This window comes from Leptodactylus fuscus, chromosome 3 (assembly GCF_031893055.1).
Source record: "Leptodactylus fuscus isolate aLepFus1 chromosome 3, aLepFus1.hap2, whole genome shotgun sequence".
Classification (NCBI taxonomy): Eukaryota; Metazoa; Chordata; class Amphibia; order Anura; family Leptodactylidae; genus Leptodactylus; species Leptodactylus fuscus.
The window spans coordinates 99,107,410-99,128,759 of NC_134267.1; the positions used below are offsets into that span (position 1 = coordinate 99,107,410).

Consider the following 21,350-nt stretch of genomic DNA (forward strand, 5'->3'; position numbering starts at 1 on the left):
ATATTTTTTTATCCCAGAATATCCTTTTAAGAAACAACCTTTTAAAATCTCCATGAAGTTCAAAACTTCGCATCTGTTAATAGTCCACTGATCCTGGCACAGCTGGAATTTTTTCTCTAGCCCCCACCATTCCCAAGCAATCAATCATTTTGGTGCCTGACGTGCCATTTCATCTCCATAGTGTTAGAAGGGCAGTGTCAGGCAGGGGGCGTGATTTAGAGCCTCAACCAGAGGCAATCTCAGAATCACCCTTGGCCAACACCCCCCAGACAGTACAGAGCCTAAATACCATATCAGACACCAAAACTTAGAGGACAGATTGCATGGGAACAGTGGTGGCTACAGAAAAAATTCCAAATGTGCCGGAATTAGCAAAGCAGTAGCTAATAAATGACGGACTTGGCAGAGAAGGAGAAATTAACATTTGTTCCAGTTATTGACAAGGGAAGAATAATCTCATGAATTAAAGCTTTACTACCAGAAAAGACAAAAAATAATAAAAGCAATAATGGTATAAAATTAGCATTTATTCCTCTTCATAAAAGACAGAAAATTATTTTTAGCGATTAGGACTATGCCGACAGTGCCTAAAAGACTTCAAAGGCTACCAACACTTCCTACAAGACAGGAAAAAAAGCTTACCAGTTCTGTTATGCTATAGAGCTCTAGTATACATGCCACAATGTGGGTACACAACACCTTGAACTCCATGACAAAATCAAGAGTTTCACATCAGGAATTTAATGAGGATATCCTCAAGGTTGAGCACAGATTCAGCTACTGTTCACACATGCATTGGGAGATTCCTTAGCTATTTTGGACTATTTGATAGGTAGAATAGTGCTAACTGTAGCACTAGTCCTTTCAATCAAAGATTCCACAACTCTGACAGACACAGTCAAATTTAATGGACCCGTGCACACGGAGTAAACGCGTGCTCATTTTTGCATAATACACGTGTAAAAATCCCATTGACTTCAATGACATTTTTTACACTTGTAAAAAACTCGCATTTTTTTGAACGTTTTCAGGCGCATTTTTTACACGTGTAAAAAAAGTCATTGAAGTCCACGGGAGTCTAATTTTTACACGTGTATTATGCAAAAATGAGCACGCGTTTACTCCGTGTGCACGTCAAGAAGGATCCCACTGAGACTGAGTAGTCTGATTCAAGGTGCGTTTAATTAAAGGTGGAAAACACTCAATGTATGGTGTAAGCGTAAACGTTTTCGGCCTAAATCGGCCTTCCTCAGACTCAAGTATGACGTGTCTCAACCTATTTGGGTATAGACATGAATATACTCAGAGATAAGCACAGAACATGTGTTAAAGGGTTTGTGATCTCGTCCTGTGTGCTGGTAATCTGTATGTTAGTGCATGGATGCTCTGTCCGTGGGTTTATGTCGGCTCATGGGGAAGTATAAATGTAAATACTAGCTGGCAGGGGGTGCCTCAGTGGCATCCTTTGATGCTGTGGTTGCTGGGCTGGCTATGTGTACACGTTGATAGCGTGTACACATAGCCAACCCAGCAACCACGGCATCAAAGGACGCCACTGAGGCACCTCCCCTGCCAGCTAGTATTAAAGAGGTTGTCCCATCACAAGGATCCTATCTATACTGCTTGTTAATGTGGATGTAAGACTTTTCCTAAATACACTGCTTCAGCAAAACTGCTTTGTTTGTCCACTATCTTACTTTATTCAATTCATTGTTGACATAGCCCTTGACTTATCTGCTCAAAAGTCAAGTGATGTAGCTGCCTGCTCTCAGGGGGGAGGGACTAGGGGCTAAGTGCACGGGAGCGAGCCTGTGTTTCTAGCTATTCCTGCTCTCAGATAGGGGAGAGGAGCTGCTTTAATTTCTAAACTCGTCTTCTGTTCTCCCAGTTATCAGGTTAGCTAATTCAATTGTGTTCATTATGGCAGAGACAGGCAGTCTCTGTATGTAACACAGAATGGAGTTGCTCCTGCCTGTACTTCCTAGTCCAATATTGTGCATATAGTGTTGTTTGAGGACCTTTGATGACATCACAGGCCCTTCAGCCGCCCCATAGGATCACGCTATGCGTTGGGCGGAGCTACACGCTAATTTGGGGACGGAGCTAAACGGCAGGTTGCATATGAAACTCCGCCCACCAAATGACGCAAGAAACCAGGAAGAAAGAAGATTTTACAGCAGTGAAGACTGGTGAGTATGCGATGTGGGAATACCCCTTTAACATCTACACCAATGAGTATACATAGCCAGTACAGCAACCACAACATCAAAGGATGCCACTGAGGCACCCCCTTCTGCCAGCTAGTATTTACATTTATACTTCCCCTTGAGCCGACATAAACCCACGGACAGAGCATCCATGCACTAACATACAGATTACCAGCACACAGGACGAGATCACAAACCCTCTAACACATGTTCTGTGCTTATCTCTGAGTATATTCACATCTATACCTGAATAGGTTGTGAGACGACATACTTGAGTCTGAGGAAGGCCGATTTAGGCCGAAAACGTTTACACTTACACCATACATTGTGTGTTTTCCACCTTTAATTAAACGCACCTTGAATCAGACTACTCAGTCTCAGTGGGATCCTTCTTGACGTGTATTATATGGATTGGGACTCTATCCTACTGTGAGTATCCCGACACCCCCCAAAACACCAACCAGTACTCCGTGTGCATGGGCCCTAAATTAAATCTCTTGCATCACAGCATAATGACTTCTAGGGTTTGCCCAGCATTAAATAAATGATTTCTTCAAGAAATAGTGCCACTCATGGCCATAGGTTGGAAGTGGTATTGCAATTCAGCCCTAATAAAGCCCAGCTGCAATACCAGAACACATCCCATGGAAATGTGTGGTGTTGTTTCTGGACAAAAGCAGACATGTTCTTCTGATACAGGACAACTACTTTAGTGTCATCATCTGAAACCATACAGATATTGGGCCCTAAATGGGTGACTAAAATGCTCTCTACATGTCACAAGCAGACTCAGGTGAAGCTACAAATTGCTCTGTATGTACCACTCAGCTCCAACAGTTAGCAAAGAGGTGCCTTTTCCCAGTCTAGTAAAGGGAAACTTTTAGATTGCTTAAATTAATTTTCTGGAGCTGGTCCATGAGTGGCAAAAAGATGATTAGGTCATAGAAACAAACTGATAGGTGAACTATTGACATCCCAATGCTGTTGGCCATTTTTATTTTTTTTTTATAATATGTTCATGTAGTAAAAGAAGCATTTTGCTTGTTCTTCAGGTGCATTTTACTTAAAGAATATAAAATCAAAATTCAATCTCTAACGGGTCACAAACTAGATGGCAATGGCACCGGATGGACCCATTGGTTTATGATGTGGTCTACTGGGTTCCATCACTGTGTTCATCATTTACTTGGTAATAATAGCTCCGCGTGCTGAGCTACTTTTTCCAGCAAATGTGACAAAACCTGTGACCAGTGGCTTCAAACATAACTTCCAAAGCAGATGCGAATTCAGTCTAGTACTAGAGATGTAACAATATTGCATAGGCATGACAAATCATATGAAATTAACCATTTTCATTTTTCTATTATTACTCAATGTTAACTTTCAAGAATTAAAAAGTTTTCCTGGGATTTATACAGTGGAATAAAACTTGTACTTTTTGCATTATAGACTGTGGTGCTCCTGGCGCTGAGGTTCTGGCTATTAGCTAATTGGTAGGGGGTTGCTGGATATCAGACAAACACTATCCAGAATTTATGACCTAGCCAAACTAGCCAAAAGACAGCCTATCAATATCTAAATCCTGGATAACCCTTTTAATTTTATATATACTAATATAAATTTTATGTAGTGTGTGCATGTATGTATTGGCATATCAATGTGTTTCGGCTCTATAAGACTGTATTGCTCTTGAAAAGATCACATATATTAAATACTAGCAGGAGGACCCGGCTTCGCACGGGTATATTACATTTTATGTTTGTGTAGTGGCCCCATAAGAATTGTCCAATTTTGCACTGGTGTATTTTGTATGTTTGTGTGTATGTCCATAAGCATCATGTGATGTGTATCATTTTGGATATCAGTGAAAAACCTGTGATCAGTTGTTATGGATACCTGGAGCAAAGCTGTATCTAATCCTTCCCCGTGTAGTACTGTGTTTAGACGCAAGTATCTAATCCTTGTTGGTGTGGTACTGTGTGCAAATGCACATATCTAATCCTCCGGCGTGTGGTACTGTGTGCAGATACGCGTATCTAATCCTCCCCCGTGTGGTATTGTGTGAAGAGGCGCGTATCTAATCCTAAAGCATGTGGTACTGTGTGCAGACGTGCTTATCTTATGCTCTGGTGTGTGGAACTGTGAGCAGACGCGTGTATCTAATCCTTTGGCATGTGGAACCGTGTGCAGACGCACGTATCTAATCCTTTGGCATATGGAACTGTGTGCTGATCTGTGTATCTAATCCTCTGGCGTGTGATACTGTGTGCTGATCTGTGTATCTAATCCTCTGATGTGTGTATCTCAGTTTGGATATCAGTGTTGGCTCGTACATGTGGAATCACCGTGTGTATTGCAGTTGAAATATGAGTGAAAGACTTGCAGGTTTGTATTGGCTAAGGTGGAGGGCATTGTGTTTGGAATGTATTTCAGCAACGGTACGTCCGAGCGAGTTGGGGTGTCGTCTTAAACCTTCCCGGATACCTGTAGTATCTCTGTACTAAATTTGGTGAAGATTGGTACAGTTGTTTGGTTTGCAATAGAGAACAGACAGACAGAAATTCATTTTTATAATATAGAGAGAAGAGATAAAACTGAAAATGATTTCTCTCGCGTCCAGTCATTGGTCAGGTTAGACTACAGTCATGTGGTAGGGTAGATGCCTGCTTGCATGAAATATTGCACTCCTTTTTTTAAGCTATATATTTTCTAATGCAACATGATACACAAGGACATATGTGTTTTACAGTGAGGCATAATTGATGTTTTACCTGCATTTGTCAAATACTATACCTGAAATTTGTAAAGAACAAACAAGAAAACAAACCTTAGCCTTCCGGAACACCCGCTTATCTCCCGTACTTGACGTTACCTTCCGTTTTATCTTTGTCAGTAGCTCTTCGTGGCCACGCTTGAAAAAGTGGTGCTGATATCTGCCTGAACAATATTTATCATGCCTGGCTGCACCACTCTCATCCTGCATAACTTTATGAAAGCCATCTGGAATAAAAATGGACATGCATTTTAATGCAAAATTTATCTGTAGTGTAGATTACATTTCTGATAGCTATCTTAGTTCAGGTCAAACCCCAATCAGTTATGTCAGTCTGATTGCTATCTTTAGACCTGTCTCCAACATATCCTCTATTAAAGGGATTATGCCCTGAGGTCGGACCAGGGGAAGCTTTCTCCTGCTTTGCATTCAGCCCAATTGCTGCCAAACTGAAGGTGGACATGACTGTTGGTGAAAGGTGCTCCCATTCACTTCAAAGGGACTGCTGCAGATAACCAAGCGCTACAGCGGGTTTTTCCCTGTGAAAATATGCCTAATAAGCCCTCAAATAGCCAATTCAAACAACTTTGAATTTTGGAAGCGGAGAAGGAAAATATGAAAAAAAGTCACCGAGCATTAACATCCAACTGCATCCTTAACCGGTTAAGGACCGAGCCCAAAAGTATGTTAAAGACCAGGCCTTTTTTTTCAAAACTGACATGTGTCACTTTAAATGGCAATAACTTTGAGACGCTTTAACATAGACAAGTGATTCTGAGATTGTTTTTTCGTAACACCTTGTACTTCATGTCAGTAGTAAATTTTGGTCGGTATGTTATGTCTTTGATTATTAAAAAATATGAAATTTGGCGAAAATTTGGAAAAAAATGCAGTTTTCAAACTTTGAAATTGCATGTCTTTCAAATAGAAAGTCATACCACCCAAATTTTTTCATAAATATAATTAACCATGTCTTTCATTTATGTAGCAATCAAATTTTAATCACTCTTTAATTTTTTTCAGATATTATAAGGCTTACAAATCAAGCAGTAATTTTCAAAATTTTCAAGAATATTTCCAAAACACATTTTTCAAGGGACCAGTTCAGTTCAGAAGGGAACTTGAAAGGCCTCTGTAATAAAAAACCCCATAAGTCACCCCATTCTAAAAACTGCACTCCTGAAAGAATCCAAAACAGCAGGTAGAAAGTTTTTTAACCCTTTCAGCATTTCACAGCAATTAAAACAAAATGGAGGTCAAATTTACATTTTTCAATTCCTATCACTAATATATTCATTTAGCCCTAGAATTTACACATTTACTAAGAGTTAAAAGAGGAAATGCACCCCACATTTTGTTGCACAATTTCTTCCGAACACGACAATACCCCATAAGTGCTGTTACCCTAATGTACGGGCACACAATCGCTCTCAGAACGGATGGAGCGCTAATTGGATTTTGTAGGCCAGATTTTGATAAAATAGTTTGCAGGCACCATGTCCCATTTGCAGAGCTCCCAAGGTGCCAAAATAGTGGAAACCCCCCAAATGTGACCCCATTTTGGAAACTAGACCCCTCAAGGAATTTATCAAGGGGTATAGTGAGCCCTTTGACCCTACAGGTGTCTCACAGATTTATTTACCATTTAGACGTGAAAATGAAAAATTACTTTTTTTGTAATAAAATGTTACTGTAGCCCCAAATTTTTCATCTTTACAAGGGGTTAAAGGAGAAACTGCACCCCATATTTTGTTGCACAATTTCTCCCGAACACAACAATACCCCATATGTGCTGGTACCCTAATGTACGGGCACACGGTCGCTCTCAGAACGGATGGAGCGCTAATTGGATTTTGTAGGCCAGATTTTGATAAAATAGTTTGCAGGCACCATGTCCCATTTGCAGAGCTCCCAAGGTGCCAAAATAGTGGAAACCCCCCAAATGTGACCCCATTTTGGAAACTAGACCCCTCAAGGAATTTATCAAGGGGTATAGTGAGCCCTTTGACCCTACAGGTGTCTCACAGATTTATTTACCATTTAGACGTGAAAATGAAAAATTACTTTTTTTGTAATAAAATGTTACTGTAGCCCCAAATTTTTCATCTTTACAAGGGGTTAAAGGAGAAACTGCACCCCATATTTTGTTGCACAATTTCTCCCGAACACAACAATACCCCATATGTGCTGGTACCCAAATGTACGGGCACACGGTCGCTCTCAGAGCGGATGGAGCGCTAATTGGATTTTGTAGGCCAGATTTTGCTAGAATACTTTTCAGGCACCATGTCGCATTTGCAGAGCTCCCAAGGTGCCAAAATAGTGGAAACCCCCCAAATGTGACCCCATTTTGGAAACTAGACCCCTCAAGGAATTTATCAAGGGGTATAGTGAGCCCTTTGACCCTACAGATGTCTCACAGATTTATTTACCATTTAGACGTGAAAATGAAAAATTACTTTTTTTGTAATAAAATGTTACTGTAGCCCCAAATTTTTCATCTTTACAAGGGGTTAAAGGAGAAAATGCACCCCATATTTTGTTGCACAATTTCTCCCGAACACAACAATACCCCATATGTGCTGGTACCCTAATGTACGGGCACACGATCGCTCTCAGAACGTATGGAGCGCTAATTGGATTTTGTAGGCCAGATTTTGATAAAATAGTTTGCAGGCACCATGTCCCATTTGCAGAGCTCCCAAGGTGCCAAAATAGTGGAAACCCCCCAAATGTGACCCCATTTTGGAAACTAGACCCCTCAAGGAATTTATCAAGGGGTATAGTGAGCCCTTTGACCCTACAGGTGTCTCACAGATTTATTTACCATTTAGACGTGAAAATGAAAAATTACTTTTTTCATAATAAAATGTTACCCCCTTGTGGAAATGCAAAATTTGGGGTAAAGCAACATTTTATAGCAAAAAATGTCATTTTCCCATTTGCTGGGCCAATTCTGTGAAACAACTGTAGGGTCAAAGTGCTCAATATACCCCTTGATAAATTCCTTGAAGGGTCTAGTTTCCAAAATGGGGTGATATTTTGGGGGTTTCCACTGTTTTGGCACTTTGGGGGCTCTGCAAAAGGGACATGATGCCTGCAAACTATTCTAGCAAAATCTGGCCCCAAATTTTTCATCTTTACAAGGGGTTAAAGGAGAAACTACACCCCATATTTTGTTACACAATTTCTCCCGAACACGACAATACCACATATGTGCTGTTACCGTAAAGTACGGGCACATGGTCGCTCTCAGAACGGATGGAGCGCTAATTGGATTTTGTAGGCCAGATTTTGCTAGAATACTTTTCAGGCACCATGTCCCATTTGCAGAGCTCCCAAGGTGCCAAAACAGTGGAAACCCCCAAAATATGACCCCATTTTGGAAACTAGACCCTTCAAGGAATTTATCAAGGGGTATAGTGAGCACTTTGACCCTACAGGAGTTTCACAGAATTGGCCCAGCAAATTGGAAAATGACATTTTTTGCTATAAAATGTTGCTTTAACCCAAAATTTTGCATTTCCACAAGGGGTTAAAGGAGAAATTGCACCCACATTTTGTTACACAATTTCTCCCGAACGTGACAATACCCCATATGTGCTGGTAATCTAATGTACGAACGGATGGAGCGCTAATTGGATTTTGTAGGCCAGATTTTGCTAGAATAGTTTGCAGGCATCATGTCCCTTTTGCAGAGCCCCCAAAGTGCCAAAACAGTGGAAACCCCCAAAATATCACCCCATTTTGGAAACTAGACCCTTCAAGGAATTTATCAAGGGGTATATTGAGCACTTTGACCCTACAGTTGTTTCACAGAATTGGCCCAGCAAATGGGAAAATGACATTTTTTGCTATAAAATGTTGCTTTACCCCAAATTTTGCATTTCCACAAGGGGTTAAAGGAGAAATTGCACCCCACATTTTGTTACCCAATTTCTCCCGAACGTGACAATACCCCATATGTGCTGGTACCCGAATGTACGGGCACACGGTCGCTCTCAGAACGGATGGAGCGCTAATTGGATTTTGTAGGCCAGATTTTGCTAGAATAGTTTGCAGGTATTCAATAAGTGCTTTAGCATCTTCTTAGAGTATCCAGATTTTTTGTGAAATGTTGAAAAAGATGCAAAAAAATGTAATTAGTATTTTTGTTCCCCAATGTATTCATCTAGGGGTATAATTTAGGGAATTTAGAGTTTATAACAATAGGAATTTGCAGGTTTATGCAAAAGATGGGGCTTGGTGGCAATCACAAAATTAGAAATGGAATTTTCTGGGGAAGAGATCTAATAATGAAGAACAGTGTGGTATCTCTCAAAGCAAGGGACAATACACAGGCCTGGTTTTGAGGGGCATGAGGGACAATGGTAACGGGTATCTCTGCGTCGCCCATTTTTGGTGCAGACACGGCATTTTTTTTGCGCGTTAGCTCGTGTTGTTGTGGAGGGAAGTAGACTAATAAAATGCCTTTCAGTGAGTCGTTTGACATCTTCAGACTGGGGGGTCTCTATGGGGTCCTGAGGGTCAAAAAGGAGGTTGTGAATTATTTTTTCCTGGAAATCCAGATATTTGTCGGTGCCTCCCTTCTTTTTATAAAGTAAAAAGGCATTTTGGATTCCAATTTGTATTAGGTAGATGGCCACTTTTTTATACCAGGTTTTGGTTTTTCTTTTTACTAGATAGGGCTGTAAGATTTGATCACTTAAATCCACCCCCCCATGTGTTTGTTATACTCGGACACACTTATTGGCTTATGCTTGTCTGCTGTTGCCCCTCTTTCCCTCACTGCCACTGTTCCTGTGGGGTGTATTGTGCTCAACAAATAGACATCTCTCCTATCTCTGTATTTCACCGCCAACAGCTCCTCACAAGAATAAGAACAGGACTCCCCCTTTTGTATGCCCTTCCCCACTAGCTGCTGCGGAAAACCAATTCGGTTTTTGCGCATGGTTCCACATGCACCTGTGCTTGCACAATGCAAGTGTCTAAATAGGGCCACACCTGAATAGAAGTTGTCACAATACAAGTGGTACCCTTTGTGTAGCAGGGGCTGCATTATCTCCACCACTATTTTACTACTGATGGGAAAATTTGGGGGGCATCCTGGGGAATTAATTTTTTTATCTCGTCCCTCATATATTCTGAAGGCGGCGGTGTAGCCAGAACTGCTTTCGCAAAGCTTATATAGCTTTATGCCATATCTTGCCCGTTTGGAAGGGAGATATTGGCGAAAGCTCAGTCTACCGTGAAAACTAAGGAGGGATTCGTCCACACTGACGTTTTGCTCTGGGGTGTAATGTTGTAAAAAGGAGTGGTTCAAATAATTTATGAGGGGTCTCAGTTTGAATAACCGATCACGGTTTGGATCATCACTTGGGGGGGCCTGTGAATTATCACTGAAGTGAAGGAACCTCATTAGTCGCTCATAGCGAAGCCTGGACATGACTGCTGAATATATTGGGGTTGACTGTGCGGGACTTTTTGACCAATATGATCTGATTGAGGGCTTTTTTACAATACCCATATTTAGGGTGAGGCCCCAAAATTTTTTCATTTCCACCAGATCTGTGGGTGTCCAATCTTTGGCATGGGCAGAGGAAGGTTTTTGGGTTATGTATTGGGTGGCATATAAATTTGTTTGAAGGACAATGTCATTGAGGAGGTCGTCGCTTATGAATAAACTAAAATAATTCATGTGGGTAAACTGGGAATCATCCACTGTTATGCCAGGAGATGCAGTAAATGGGTGGACTCTAGGGGCAAAAGATGGAGCAGGTGCCCACTGGAGGGAACGCACATCAATTAGTGGGAAAGTGTCACTGTCTGCTGCCGCACTGCTAGTTCCGGCACCTTCACCATCTGAAGAGTCAATGTCATCAGGGAGAACGTCTCCTGAAGACACATCTGAAATGACACTTGTATTGTCATTTTCATTGTCTGCAAATGTTTCAGTGTCAGACGCATCTGATGCATCTGACCAAAGAATGGCGTATGCCTCCTCACTAGTATAAAACCTCCTCGCCATAATGTCACTGATTGCGAGCCCTCTTTGGTAGAGTGGCTGTAAAGCGCCGCAGAATATGTTAGCGCTATACAAGTCACAGATATATATATACCTATATGGCGGGTATATATATATGTATATATATATCTAAAATTTATACGGTAGATATATATATAGTGCTAGAGAGCTGATTATTGTGAGCCCTCTTTGGTAGAGTGGCTGTAAAGCGCCGCAGAATATGTTAGCGCTATACAAGTCACAGATATATATATATACCTATATGGCGGGTATATATATATATGTATATATATATCTATCTAAAATTTATACGGTAGATATATATATAGTGCTAGAGAGCTGATTATTGTGAGCCCTCTTTGGTAGAGTGGCTGTAAAGCGCCGCAGAATATGTTAGCGCTATACAAGTCACAGATATATATATATACCTATATGGCGGGTATATATATATATGTATATATATATATCTAAAATTTATACGGTAGATATATATATATATGGTGCTAGAGAGCAATTTATTGTGAGCCCTATAGGGTACGGTGACTGACACTTTCTGTAAAGCGCCACAGAATATGTTAGCGCTATACAAGTGACAGAAATATATATATATACCTATATGGTGGGTATATATATATATATATCTCCCTATCTAGCTCTGATATACACAGATATATATATATATATATATTTATTTTTTTATATATATATATATATATATATATATATGATCTATATATAGATCTGGGGATAGGGGATTAGGAATTAGGGGATCGATGGGTTTGGGGGCAGGATCGGGCAGTGGAAAGTGTGTATAGGGGTGTTTTTTAGCAAGCAATGTCTCAAGTCTCTCTCCTTCTTCTCTTCTCCTCACAAAGTAACAATGTGTAAGGAGAAGAGGAGAGGGAGGAGACTTAAGACGCTGGCTATACTGTAAATAAAAGAGATCGCTGTGACTTGCTGTCACAGCGATCACATGACCGGGGACCAATCAGATCGGTCCCCGGCATCTTCACCAAGTCCCGGGCTAGAGGTAGGGGCGGGACTGTTACCAGGGGGGGGCGCGATCTGCTCTAAAATGGCACCTAAAGACCGGACGTATTTCGACAATAGTCCGGTCTTTAGGTACCATCACATGAGGCCGTAAATTTACGTAAGGCGGTCCTCATGTGGTTAAAGAATTGAAAAAAGTACGCGGTTGGCTGTGTGCAGTATATATTTTTAACACATTAACAGACGACACTGAAAAATATACTTGGTCAGAGGACACAATAATGCTTGTACAAGGGTCAGACGAGTTTTTATACATTGAAACAGGTCTCATTGTATTAATACAGGAGACTATTCCCAGCATTTTAACATCTAAGCTCTCTCCACCAGCACTTAACCCTTGTTGACATCAGATGTACTATTACTGTGGATGTATGCCCCCTCAGTCTGGTTCCAGCCCACACCCCTCTTCTTAGTGGAATGATTGCAAAAGCCAATCAGCCACTATGACAGCCGGAAACTTTCTGAAGGCTTCCAGACTTGTCATAGGAAAATAACTATTGAGGCTTGTCTTTAGCTGGTTTCAAAAGTTACAGTGTTTTTCCTATGTCCTGGTGGTACGGGTGATATAATGATCACAGGTTCAAGCCCTCTATGAGGTCTAAAAATAAAAACATTTAAAAAAATCATTTATTTTTATTGCTGCAAACTTTGTACTCCTCAACGGCTAAAAATACTCCTCTTATCTTGGTAGTTTTTATGATTGCAGTACTTATAAGTTTCATACACCTTAGTGAGTATAACACTGAATGTGAGTTTTAGGTGCAAATATATGTTTTTCAAAACAGTTGCTTGTATTTGTCAGAAAAAATATCGACACGGTTGTCAATATATCACTGAGAAACTTATATTGTGCCGCAAAGTGGATAATCTTTTTTCAAAACAGTTTTTTTCAACCCATGAAAACACATAGGTCTCATTAGAAATAGGATATCTGTAAAAACATAGTTGCGAAGGCATATGTAACTTACATCTGATATAAAACACTTTAAAGGGATTCTACCCTTAAAACTTTTTTTTTTTGTGGATAAGACGTCAGGATAGCCTTTAGAAAGGCTATTTGTCTCTTACCTTTAGACGTGGTCTCTGCCGCGCCGTTCCTTAGAAATACCGTTTTTTAACGGTATGCAAATGAGTTCTCCCGCAGTGATGGGGGCGGGCCCCAGCGCTCAAACAGCGATGGGGGCGTCCCCACCGATGCCAGAGAAATGTCTCCAAGCAACACCTCCTTCTTCGTCCGCCGCGTCATCTTCATGTCTTCTGGCGCAGGTTCGTAACTTCTAGCAGAGCTGACTGCGCAGGCGCACAGGTCAAGGGAAAATGGCCGCTTGCACAGTATTGTTAGCGGCCATTTTCCCGTGGCCTGTGTGCCTGCTCTGCTAGGTTACGAGCCTGCGCCGGAAAAAGACATTGAACATGATGCGGCGGACGAAGAAGGAGGCGGTGCTTGGACACTTCTCTGGCAGCGGTGGGGACGCCCTCATCACTGTTTGAGCGCTGGGGCCCGCCCCCATCGCTGCGGGAGAACTCATTTGCATACAGGTAAAAACCGGTACTTCTAAGGAACGGCGCAGCGGAGACCACGTCTAAAGGTAAGAGACGAATAGCCTTTCTAAAGGCTATCCTGACGTCTTAGCCACAAAAAAAAAGTTTTAATGGTAGAATCCCTTTAAAATAGACTCCGGTATAATCTTATTAGCCCCTTCAAAACTATAGTTTAGGAGCTGCTTTAGCCATTCTGCTGAACCTAATGGCTGGAGTGATGCCACAGGATTACAAAGTTTGTTAGAGGCTCTCCTACAATCAGCATCTTATAAAGTAAAACAAGTTTTTATTTAGATCATATCATATGTATGCATAAAGAGACAAAAACATGGACATATGCTAAAAAGGTCTCCAAACTGAAGCTTACCCTTCTCACCACCTCCAACAAGTTCAGTTCTTTACATCATTTAATCGGTGCTGTTCCACTGATTCTCACACAATTGTATTTTTTTTCTTCTGGCCACTACCATTTCCTAGCAATCAATACTTGTAGTTTTGGTGTCTGATATGCTACTTAGGCTCTGTACAGTGTCAGGGAGAAGAAGGTACAGGGTGTGATTCTGATCTCTTCATACTGGCTGCCTCTCATTGGAGCTCTGAATCACCCTGTCTGACACTGCCCTTCTGACATTACAGAACTTAAATAGCACATCAGGCACCAAAACTAACTGCGCTTGTTGCTTGGGAACGGTGAAGGCTAGAGATAAAATTCCAACTGTACTGGAATCAGTGGAGCGGCACCTATAAAACAGTAAAATCTAGAATTGGTGGAGGTGCTAAAAGATTCTCTTTAACGAATCTATGGAAAATGAATGCTTACCAGCATTACTAACAGACATGACTAACACACAAATCTATACACATACAAGTCCTCCAGAGCCCTGATGGGAGACTTCCCATGCTGTCACTCCAATTCTTGGTCACTCTATAGACCTACTACATGAGTAATTTAGAATCTGTGAGATCAGAGAGCTGGAGCAGCAGCAGGGACGGCGGTACACACAACATCTGGTATCCCACCACACTCTGCAAATGTAATCAGTCAGTCTCTGGGGGACACATATATAAAAGAAATCTTATGCAATGCAGGGAATACAGTGGTAAGCTTTATTTTTCTCTGCATAACTACTTTAGACTGAATACTTATACTTGTTCTGGATATAGAATATATCTAAGCTGCCATGGCAAAATGCAATGTAACTTACACCAGTTCAGCTGCCTCACAAAACTCGCCATATTGTTATGCTTGAAATGTCTAGGCAGGATTTCTTTTGCAAATCTTTCCTCATCCAACACAATGAAGCTGTTTCCATCCTGTAACAAAACACAAATGGGGTGTTACACAGACTTCTATATTATTTTTTCTATAATACAAAGGAAAGCCACCCACATAGGATACTGAGGGGTTGCAAGTTACCAAATCTAACATTGGGCCAAGACATTTAACAGCGTTATACAGTACAAATACTAGCCTTTATGAATAAAGTCAGATTTCACCGTTTTATTGCTTTTCATTGTATGATCAATCTTTGACACACTGGTAACTCCCACATACAATGACAATAGACCACGTATCCAATCTATTGTACAACTTATTGTTTTGAGGGGCCTTTCAGATGTCTACGTGATTGATGACTCTCTGGGAGGAGATGAAGAGATGATAAGGTGGAGAATAGTGATATTTTAGAGACTTTGAAGAATGTACACAAAAACCTACACGCTCATAGACACATATAAGCAGGTCCCAGCATTGTTGTGCTGTAAAGCCTATAGAAAAAGGGTGGATATGTCAGAACGGACGCCATTAACCTAAACAGCTGCTACTAAAGGCTGCAGTGTTGAACCATCACCAAAAATAACTAATCCACAACGGGATTTTTTAGGGTAGATTATTAGCATGTAATGTACATCCATCTTTAAAAAAAATTTAATCTATGTGTTAATAATGATGAAATACCATTGATTCAAGTGACTAGCAGCATCTTTGTCACTAGATCGTATCAACTGCAGGCTGAGCAGTAGCTTTACATATCCACCAACCGCAATGCCTAAATCTATGCATTTATACTACAGTAAATTTAGATAACGAAAGACATCCATGGTGACATTGTTGAAAATGCTTATTCTTGCCTCACATAGACTTTTAAACATCTGCAATGTTCTAACCCATCAGTACTCTACTGACTGAACAGTGACAACTAAAGCCATGTTTACACTGCCAGCAAACATCTATTGTTCTGACCCTTATTGATGGATACAAATAGAGGACTTTACATCTCTAGCCACTCATCTACTTTTATGGGGAAAAAAAAAAAAGTTGCATGCTGCGGATTGAAACCAGACGGAAGGAACCTTCCATTTTATTTTTCTAACACTGAAATGAATAAGGATGAAAGTCTTTATCTGTCAATAAGAGAAACTTTAAGGTTACTTTCCCAGTGAGGAATTTGGAGTAGACTCTAAGGCTGGTGTTACACGACTGCAATGGTTTTTGCGGTCCGCTATTTGCTGAATAGCAGCAAAATGTCATTCCACAGACGTCCGTGTCCATCGGCATGTGCCCATGTGGTTCTATGGGACAGTCCGTGCCGTGCGTAACTTTGTGGGTCTGTGGTATTCAGTGCGGACCCCGGTGGTGTAATAGGCCGCACTGAATACATTGTATTTCGCAAATGGTCCCGCAATTGAGAACCTACAATTGCGGACTAAACTTACTGTCGTGTAAGACCAGACTAAGGCTGCACCTTAAGGGGCCGTTCACACGGAGTAACGCGCCACGCATTCAGGCACGTATATACGTGTCAGAGCGCGGTGCTTCAAAACAGATCCCATTGATTTCAATGTGTGCCAGCATACGCGCAATACACATTGAAATCAATGGGAGGCTTTGTAACCCATTGATTTCAATGTGTATCGCGCGCATGCCGGCAAGCATTGAAATGAATGGGATCTGTTTTGAAGCGCCGCACTCTGACACGTGTATACATGCCTGAATGCGTGGCGCGTTACTCCGTGTGAACGGCCCCTAAAATTGCCCTAAAATCTGTTCGGAATCTGCCTCCCACTGTTTTCAAGGAGAGGTAGTGGCAGTTGCTTATCTTTTTTTCCCCAGAATTCTGATAAAAGAAGCTTACTGCTTGAACTTCCCACGGATTCCATGGCGTATTCAACCACGGACAGTGGCATGAGACTACGGCTGATATGTCCCATTATATCTGAGTCTAATCCAGGAATAAACCAGCAGCAGGAAAATAAAGCTCGGCTTAGGCTTTCTTCCACAGGTAAACCCCTCAAATTCCTCATCACTTTCTATTGTGTGATAGGCCACCTAATATCCGTTGCTAAGATGGATGAGAACACCAATAAATTCCCACAACAACCAATAAAGTACCTCACCCCTAAAAAAAAAAAAAATAAAATAAAAAATCAGGCCACAGGCAGGGGATGGATTACAATAAACCGAGTTGTGTGCCAATGAGGATCCCGGGAAAAAAAAAAAAAAAAAAAAAGGACAGAAAAATCCATGTCTCCTCATTTTTGTATTCTTTATTTGAAAAAAAAAAACACACACAAAAAAAAAAAACTTGGATAAAAATAAATGTCTGTCGTCTGACCTACTGTTCTCAACAGTATAACCTGCTGTTTGTGCACGCTCAACACCCAAGGCCAGTGAGTGGCTGTAGTGGTGTCCAGAACACAGATGAGAACACTGTCACCAGTTCCATTCCAGAAGGACCCGTGAAAGGCAAGTTATTTATCTTTTAAATCAATAAATTTCAGGCCTCCATTTTCTTTTTATTTATTTTTTAATGTAGATTGTGAGCCTCACATACAACTCACAATGTACATTTTTTTTCCCTATCAGTATGTCTTTTTTGGAATATGCAAACACGGGGAGAACATACAAACTCCTTGCAGATGTTTTTTTTTGCCCTTGGTGGGATTTGAACACCAGGACCCCAGCGCTGCAAGGCTGCAGTGCTAACCACTGAGCCACTGTGTGGCCCCTTCAGGGCTCCATTTTCAGCAGGTGTCAGACCACCCACTTAGGTTCCATTCAGACATCGGAAAATGAAGAGCAATTTGAGGTGGACAATGCGATTGCTCTTCATTTTCCAAACCTTGGCCGAATGCCATTGCACAGCATCAGCAATTTATCACGGATTTCCACTATCGATTAGGCCTAAGGATCAGAGAGCACTTGAATGCCAGCCACTACACAAAGAATGGGAGCTGTCTGCTTCCTGCTCCATTTTCTGTATTAGCTGCTGAGAACAGCTGGGGGTGCTGGGTTTCAGAGACCCCACCACCAATATGATATTGATAACTTATTCTTAGTATAGATTATCTATATTTTTAGCATGGAGAATCACTTTCATATTGTACAGAAAACGCATCAATACAGGGCCTGTATGAGCAAAATGATACACTCATAGCTAAGTACTACCATGCACAAGTATGCAACATGTACATAAACCAATGCATAATTTTATAGTAATAACTGTGTGCACTACTTCCACTATCACTGGAATTTCAATAATTACTACTGTCCAGCAGACGTGCTTATATAGTAAACAGGCAGACGTCTAGAATTATCTACCGGCATCTAGACATCGATAGAATGATGTAGACGGTAGAAGTCTAGACATATGATATGCTTGTTAAATAAAATATATGATTTTAAAATATCGATGTCCTGGTACAAAAAGCAAAGTTGCTAAGTTGAAATTAGGGTTTACCGTATTTTTCGGACTATAAAAAATTTTGGGGGAAAAGAAGGGTGCGTCTTATAGTCCGAATGTGGCCGCCTGGCATCCGCTGTAATAGAGGCGGATGCCGGCAAGGGATAGACGCCGGCACAGGTGCCGGGGCCTGAGACATCGCTACGCTCCTCTGCCCTGCATGAAGCCAGCAGCGGCAGGGGCGATGCTATTCCGCTCCTCCGTCCCCCCGCCGCTGGCTTCATGCAGGGCAGAGGAGCATAGCGATGTCTCAGGCCCCGGCACCTGTGCCGGCGTCTATCCCTCGCCGGCATCCTCCTCTCTATTACAGCGGATGCCGGGTCTGTATTGGCGGCCCCTTCCCCCCCCGGGGCCGCTCCCCACCGGCCCCATACCTGTAAAGTTGCAGGTTGGCTCCTGCGCGGTGATATCGCAGGAGCCGACCTGTTCGGGTGACAGCTGGGAGCCTAATGAGGCTCCCCGGCCTGTCACTGCTGTATTAGTATTGCGGCTGGGTCTATGACCAGCCGTAATAGTAATATACAGAATGTCCCATAGACGGCAATACAGTTGTATTGCCGTCTATGGGACTTGCAATCAAGTGACTGCAGGTTCAAGCCCCCGGGGAGGGGGGGGGGGGAATAAAAATAGTTTAAAAAAAAAAAAAAAAAAAAAAAACACTTTAAAAATATACAATAAAAAAATGAAATAAAAGTTCTAAATCACCTCTTTTCCCTAGAATATATATAACAGTAGAAAATCATATGTCAAACACATACACATTAGGTATCCCTGTGTCCAAAAATGCCAGGTCTACTAAGTTTTCCTGTACGGTGAACGTCAAAATCACAAGTGCTAAACCGCCGGGTTTTTTTTTCAATACAAGGTGATCTAAGCAATAGATATTCCCCAAAATGGTATAACTAAAAAGTACATCTGGCCCCGCAAAAAAAACCCACTCTATTGCGTCCCCGTACAGCTGCAGGGTCACCTGTCATTGTGGCCTTGCAGCTGTTGCAAAACTACAACTCCCATATATTAAATATTTTACCATTTTTTGCTTCAAAATTTTTTCCCCCCTATTTTCCTCCTCTAAAACCTAGGTGCGTCTTATAGTCCAGTGCGTCTTTATAGTCCGAAAAATACAGTAATATTCTTTTCAGAGCTAAATAATCAGAAAATAACATTATTAAAACAAAAATAAAATTTTTTGTTACATAGTGTAATTTATACAGATTGTCCTATCTGTTATCTCATCACACCAGCTGTTAAGATTGACACTGATATAGTACCGCCCTGGAATATCTGGCATTATGCAATAAATTGACAACCATATACGGTAATAAAAGACTGTGCAGTGGATCTTTACTCTAGTTAATAGAGGGGGCCCTTCAAGCATAAGAGGATTTTCCATGGTGCGACATGCCTCAATAGTGGCTACAGGAAGAATCCTAGAAAGCTACACATTTAAAGGGATTGTTCCATTATGGACGCTAATCCCCCATCATGTGGATAGAGGATAAGTGTCTGATCATTGGGAGCTCCTCCAATGGGTTCTGTAGCAATGAGGAGAATGGGGGACTAAAAGTCCTGGCAGCCCTATAGCAATGAAGCACTTTATTATCTTCATATTTGGGGGACCTAGTGGTCTGACCCTCAGAAATCAGACTCTTAAAGCACTTTTAGGCTCTATTCAGAACGGACTCATCTGATTACATAGTGATCAAAGCTAAATAAAACGATCCAAAAGTATCAGTTAAATTATTGGTAAATAGGATGACAGAAATCATGATCAAACTATCAGAAGAGAAACCACTTAAAAAAAAAAAAAAAAAATAGCATAAAATTGGTCCCAGTGAGAGCCAGCGTTGCTTCCGGTAAATAATCAGATCTCTGCTTTCACTTTTAAACTTGGCTGAAGCTACCTTCTGATTGGTTAGCATAAGAAACTTTTTTTGCAGCTGCTTTTATATAGTAATCTGTTTTTCGTTGCGCTCATCTGTTTCATACACAACGCTCGCCCAGGTCACCGCCATGGCCCAATCTGCCTCACTGATGCAGGGTGTAAACAAAGACCAGAGAGGCACAGGGGGCCAGAGGCTCAGGATCTGAAAGGGGGGTACCATTTTTTTTATATATGTGAACTAATGCCCAGATAAATAAACAAAGACAGAAAATCTCTCCAATCTAATCTAATACTGACAGAAATCCCATTTTATACAGAGGTTACTGATGATGAATACGGGCCTCTAGCAGGTCGCCTCGGCATTGTGAGCGCTAAAGCGTCCTATCGTGGGCAGCTGGGATTTCACCCCTCTCACCAATGCCCACAAGCCTCTTTGGCGGGATATATTGCCTCCAGAAATGCCCATTCATCCTACAGTGGCAGCCTCACACCGGGGGCGGGCAGGAAGGCGAGAGATACAGGCCCCATTATGGAGGGTGATGTAAACACGTTACAATAGAGCGCCGGGCTCTGTCCTTACTTGGCTCCAGCAGATGTACTCGCTGTTCCTGTGGTCTTCCACCAGAGCCCAGATTTTGGTGAGGAATTTCGGGACACTGGAGCTGGCCTTCATGGTTGCAGTGCGCCAATACCTCTGATCCCTCCTCTTTCTGCCGCTGTGGAGCTTGGAAGTCTCTGCCTGCTATCCCCAATCATTTACATGCCTTCCATAGACTAACAACACACGGGGCCCCGCCTCCTCACGTGACCCCTATTCACATTACACACCGCCCCCATCACGTGACTCATAATCTGCTGCTTTACGTGCAGTCGCCGGCTTTTCCTCCTTTTTTTTTCGTATTCAAAATGCTTTATCAACAGCGGAGCACAAAGCACGTTTATACAAACAATGTACACAAGGAAATCACTGTGTGCCATACTGGCCAACCTCCGAGTTTTATAATGGACGGGATCCAATCGCGTGCATTATACAAGAAAACTTGGTGCTATGTAAAAGAATGAAGTCTATCTAGCACTATTTGTAGTGTCTGGCTACACTAACTCGCGTGTCTGCTGCTTTTTACAT

The 21,350-nt window shown here is 41.7% G+C and overlaps 1 protein-coding gene across 6 annotated transcripts in view; it reads right to left on the minus strand.

Moving 5' to 3' along the window:
- The window catches only part of LOC142197609 (uncharacterized), a 49,749-nt gene extending 28,699 nt beyond the window's left edge, over positions 1-21,050 (minus strand). For 4 of the 6 annotated variants that reach the window (XR_012715325.1, XM_075268067.1, XM_075268062.1 and 1 more), the window contains exons 1-3: positions 20,805-21,050; positions 14,803-14,911; positions 5,035-5,207 (exon numbers count right to left, since the gene is read on the minus strand). Coding sequence is in view for 5 of the 6 variants with exons in the window: in XM_075268067.1 (XP_075124168.1) it covers positions 5,035-5,207; positions 14,803-14,911; positions 20,805-20,897 (375 nt within the window). In the remaining variant the exon portion in view is untranslated. The remainder of the gene's footprint in view (positions 1-5,034; positions 5,208-14,802; positions 14,912-20,804) is intronic. The other 2 variants (XM_075268064.1, XM_075268066.1) reach the window with 1 other exon arrangement.
- Between the last annotated feature and the right edge of the window lie 300 nt (positions 21,051-21,350).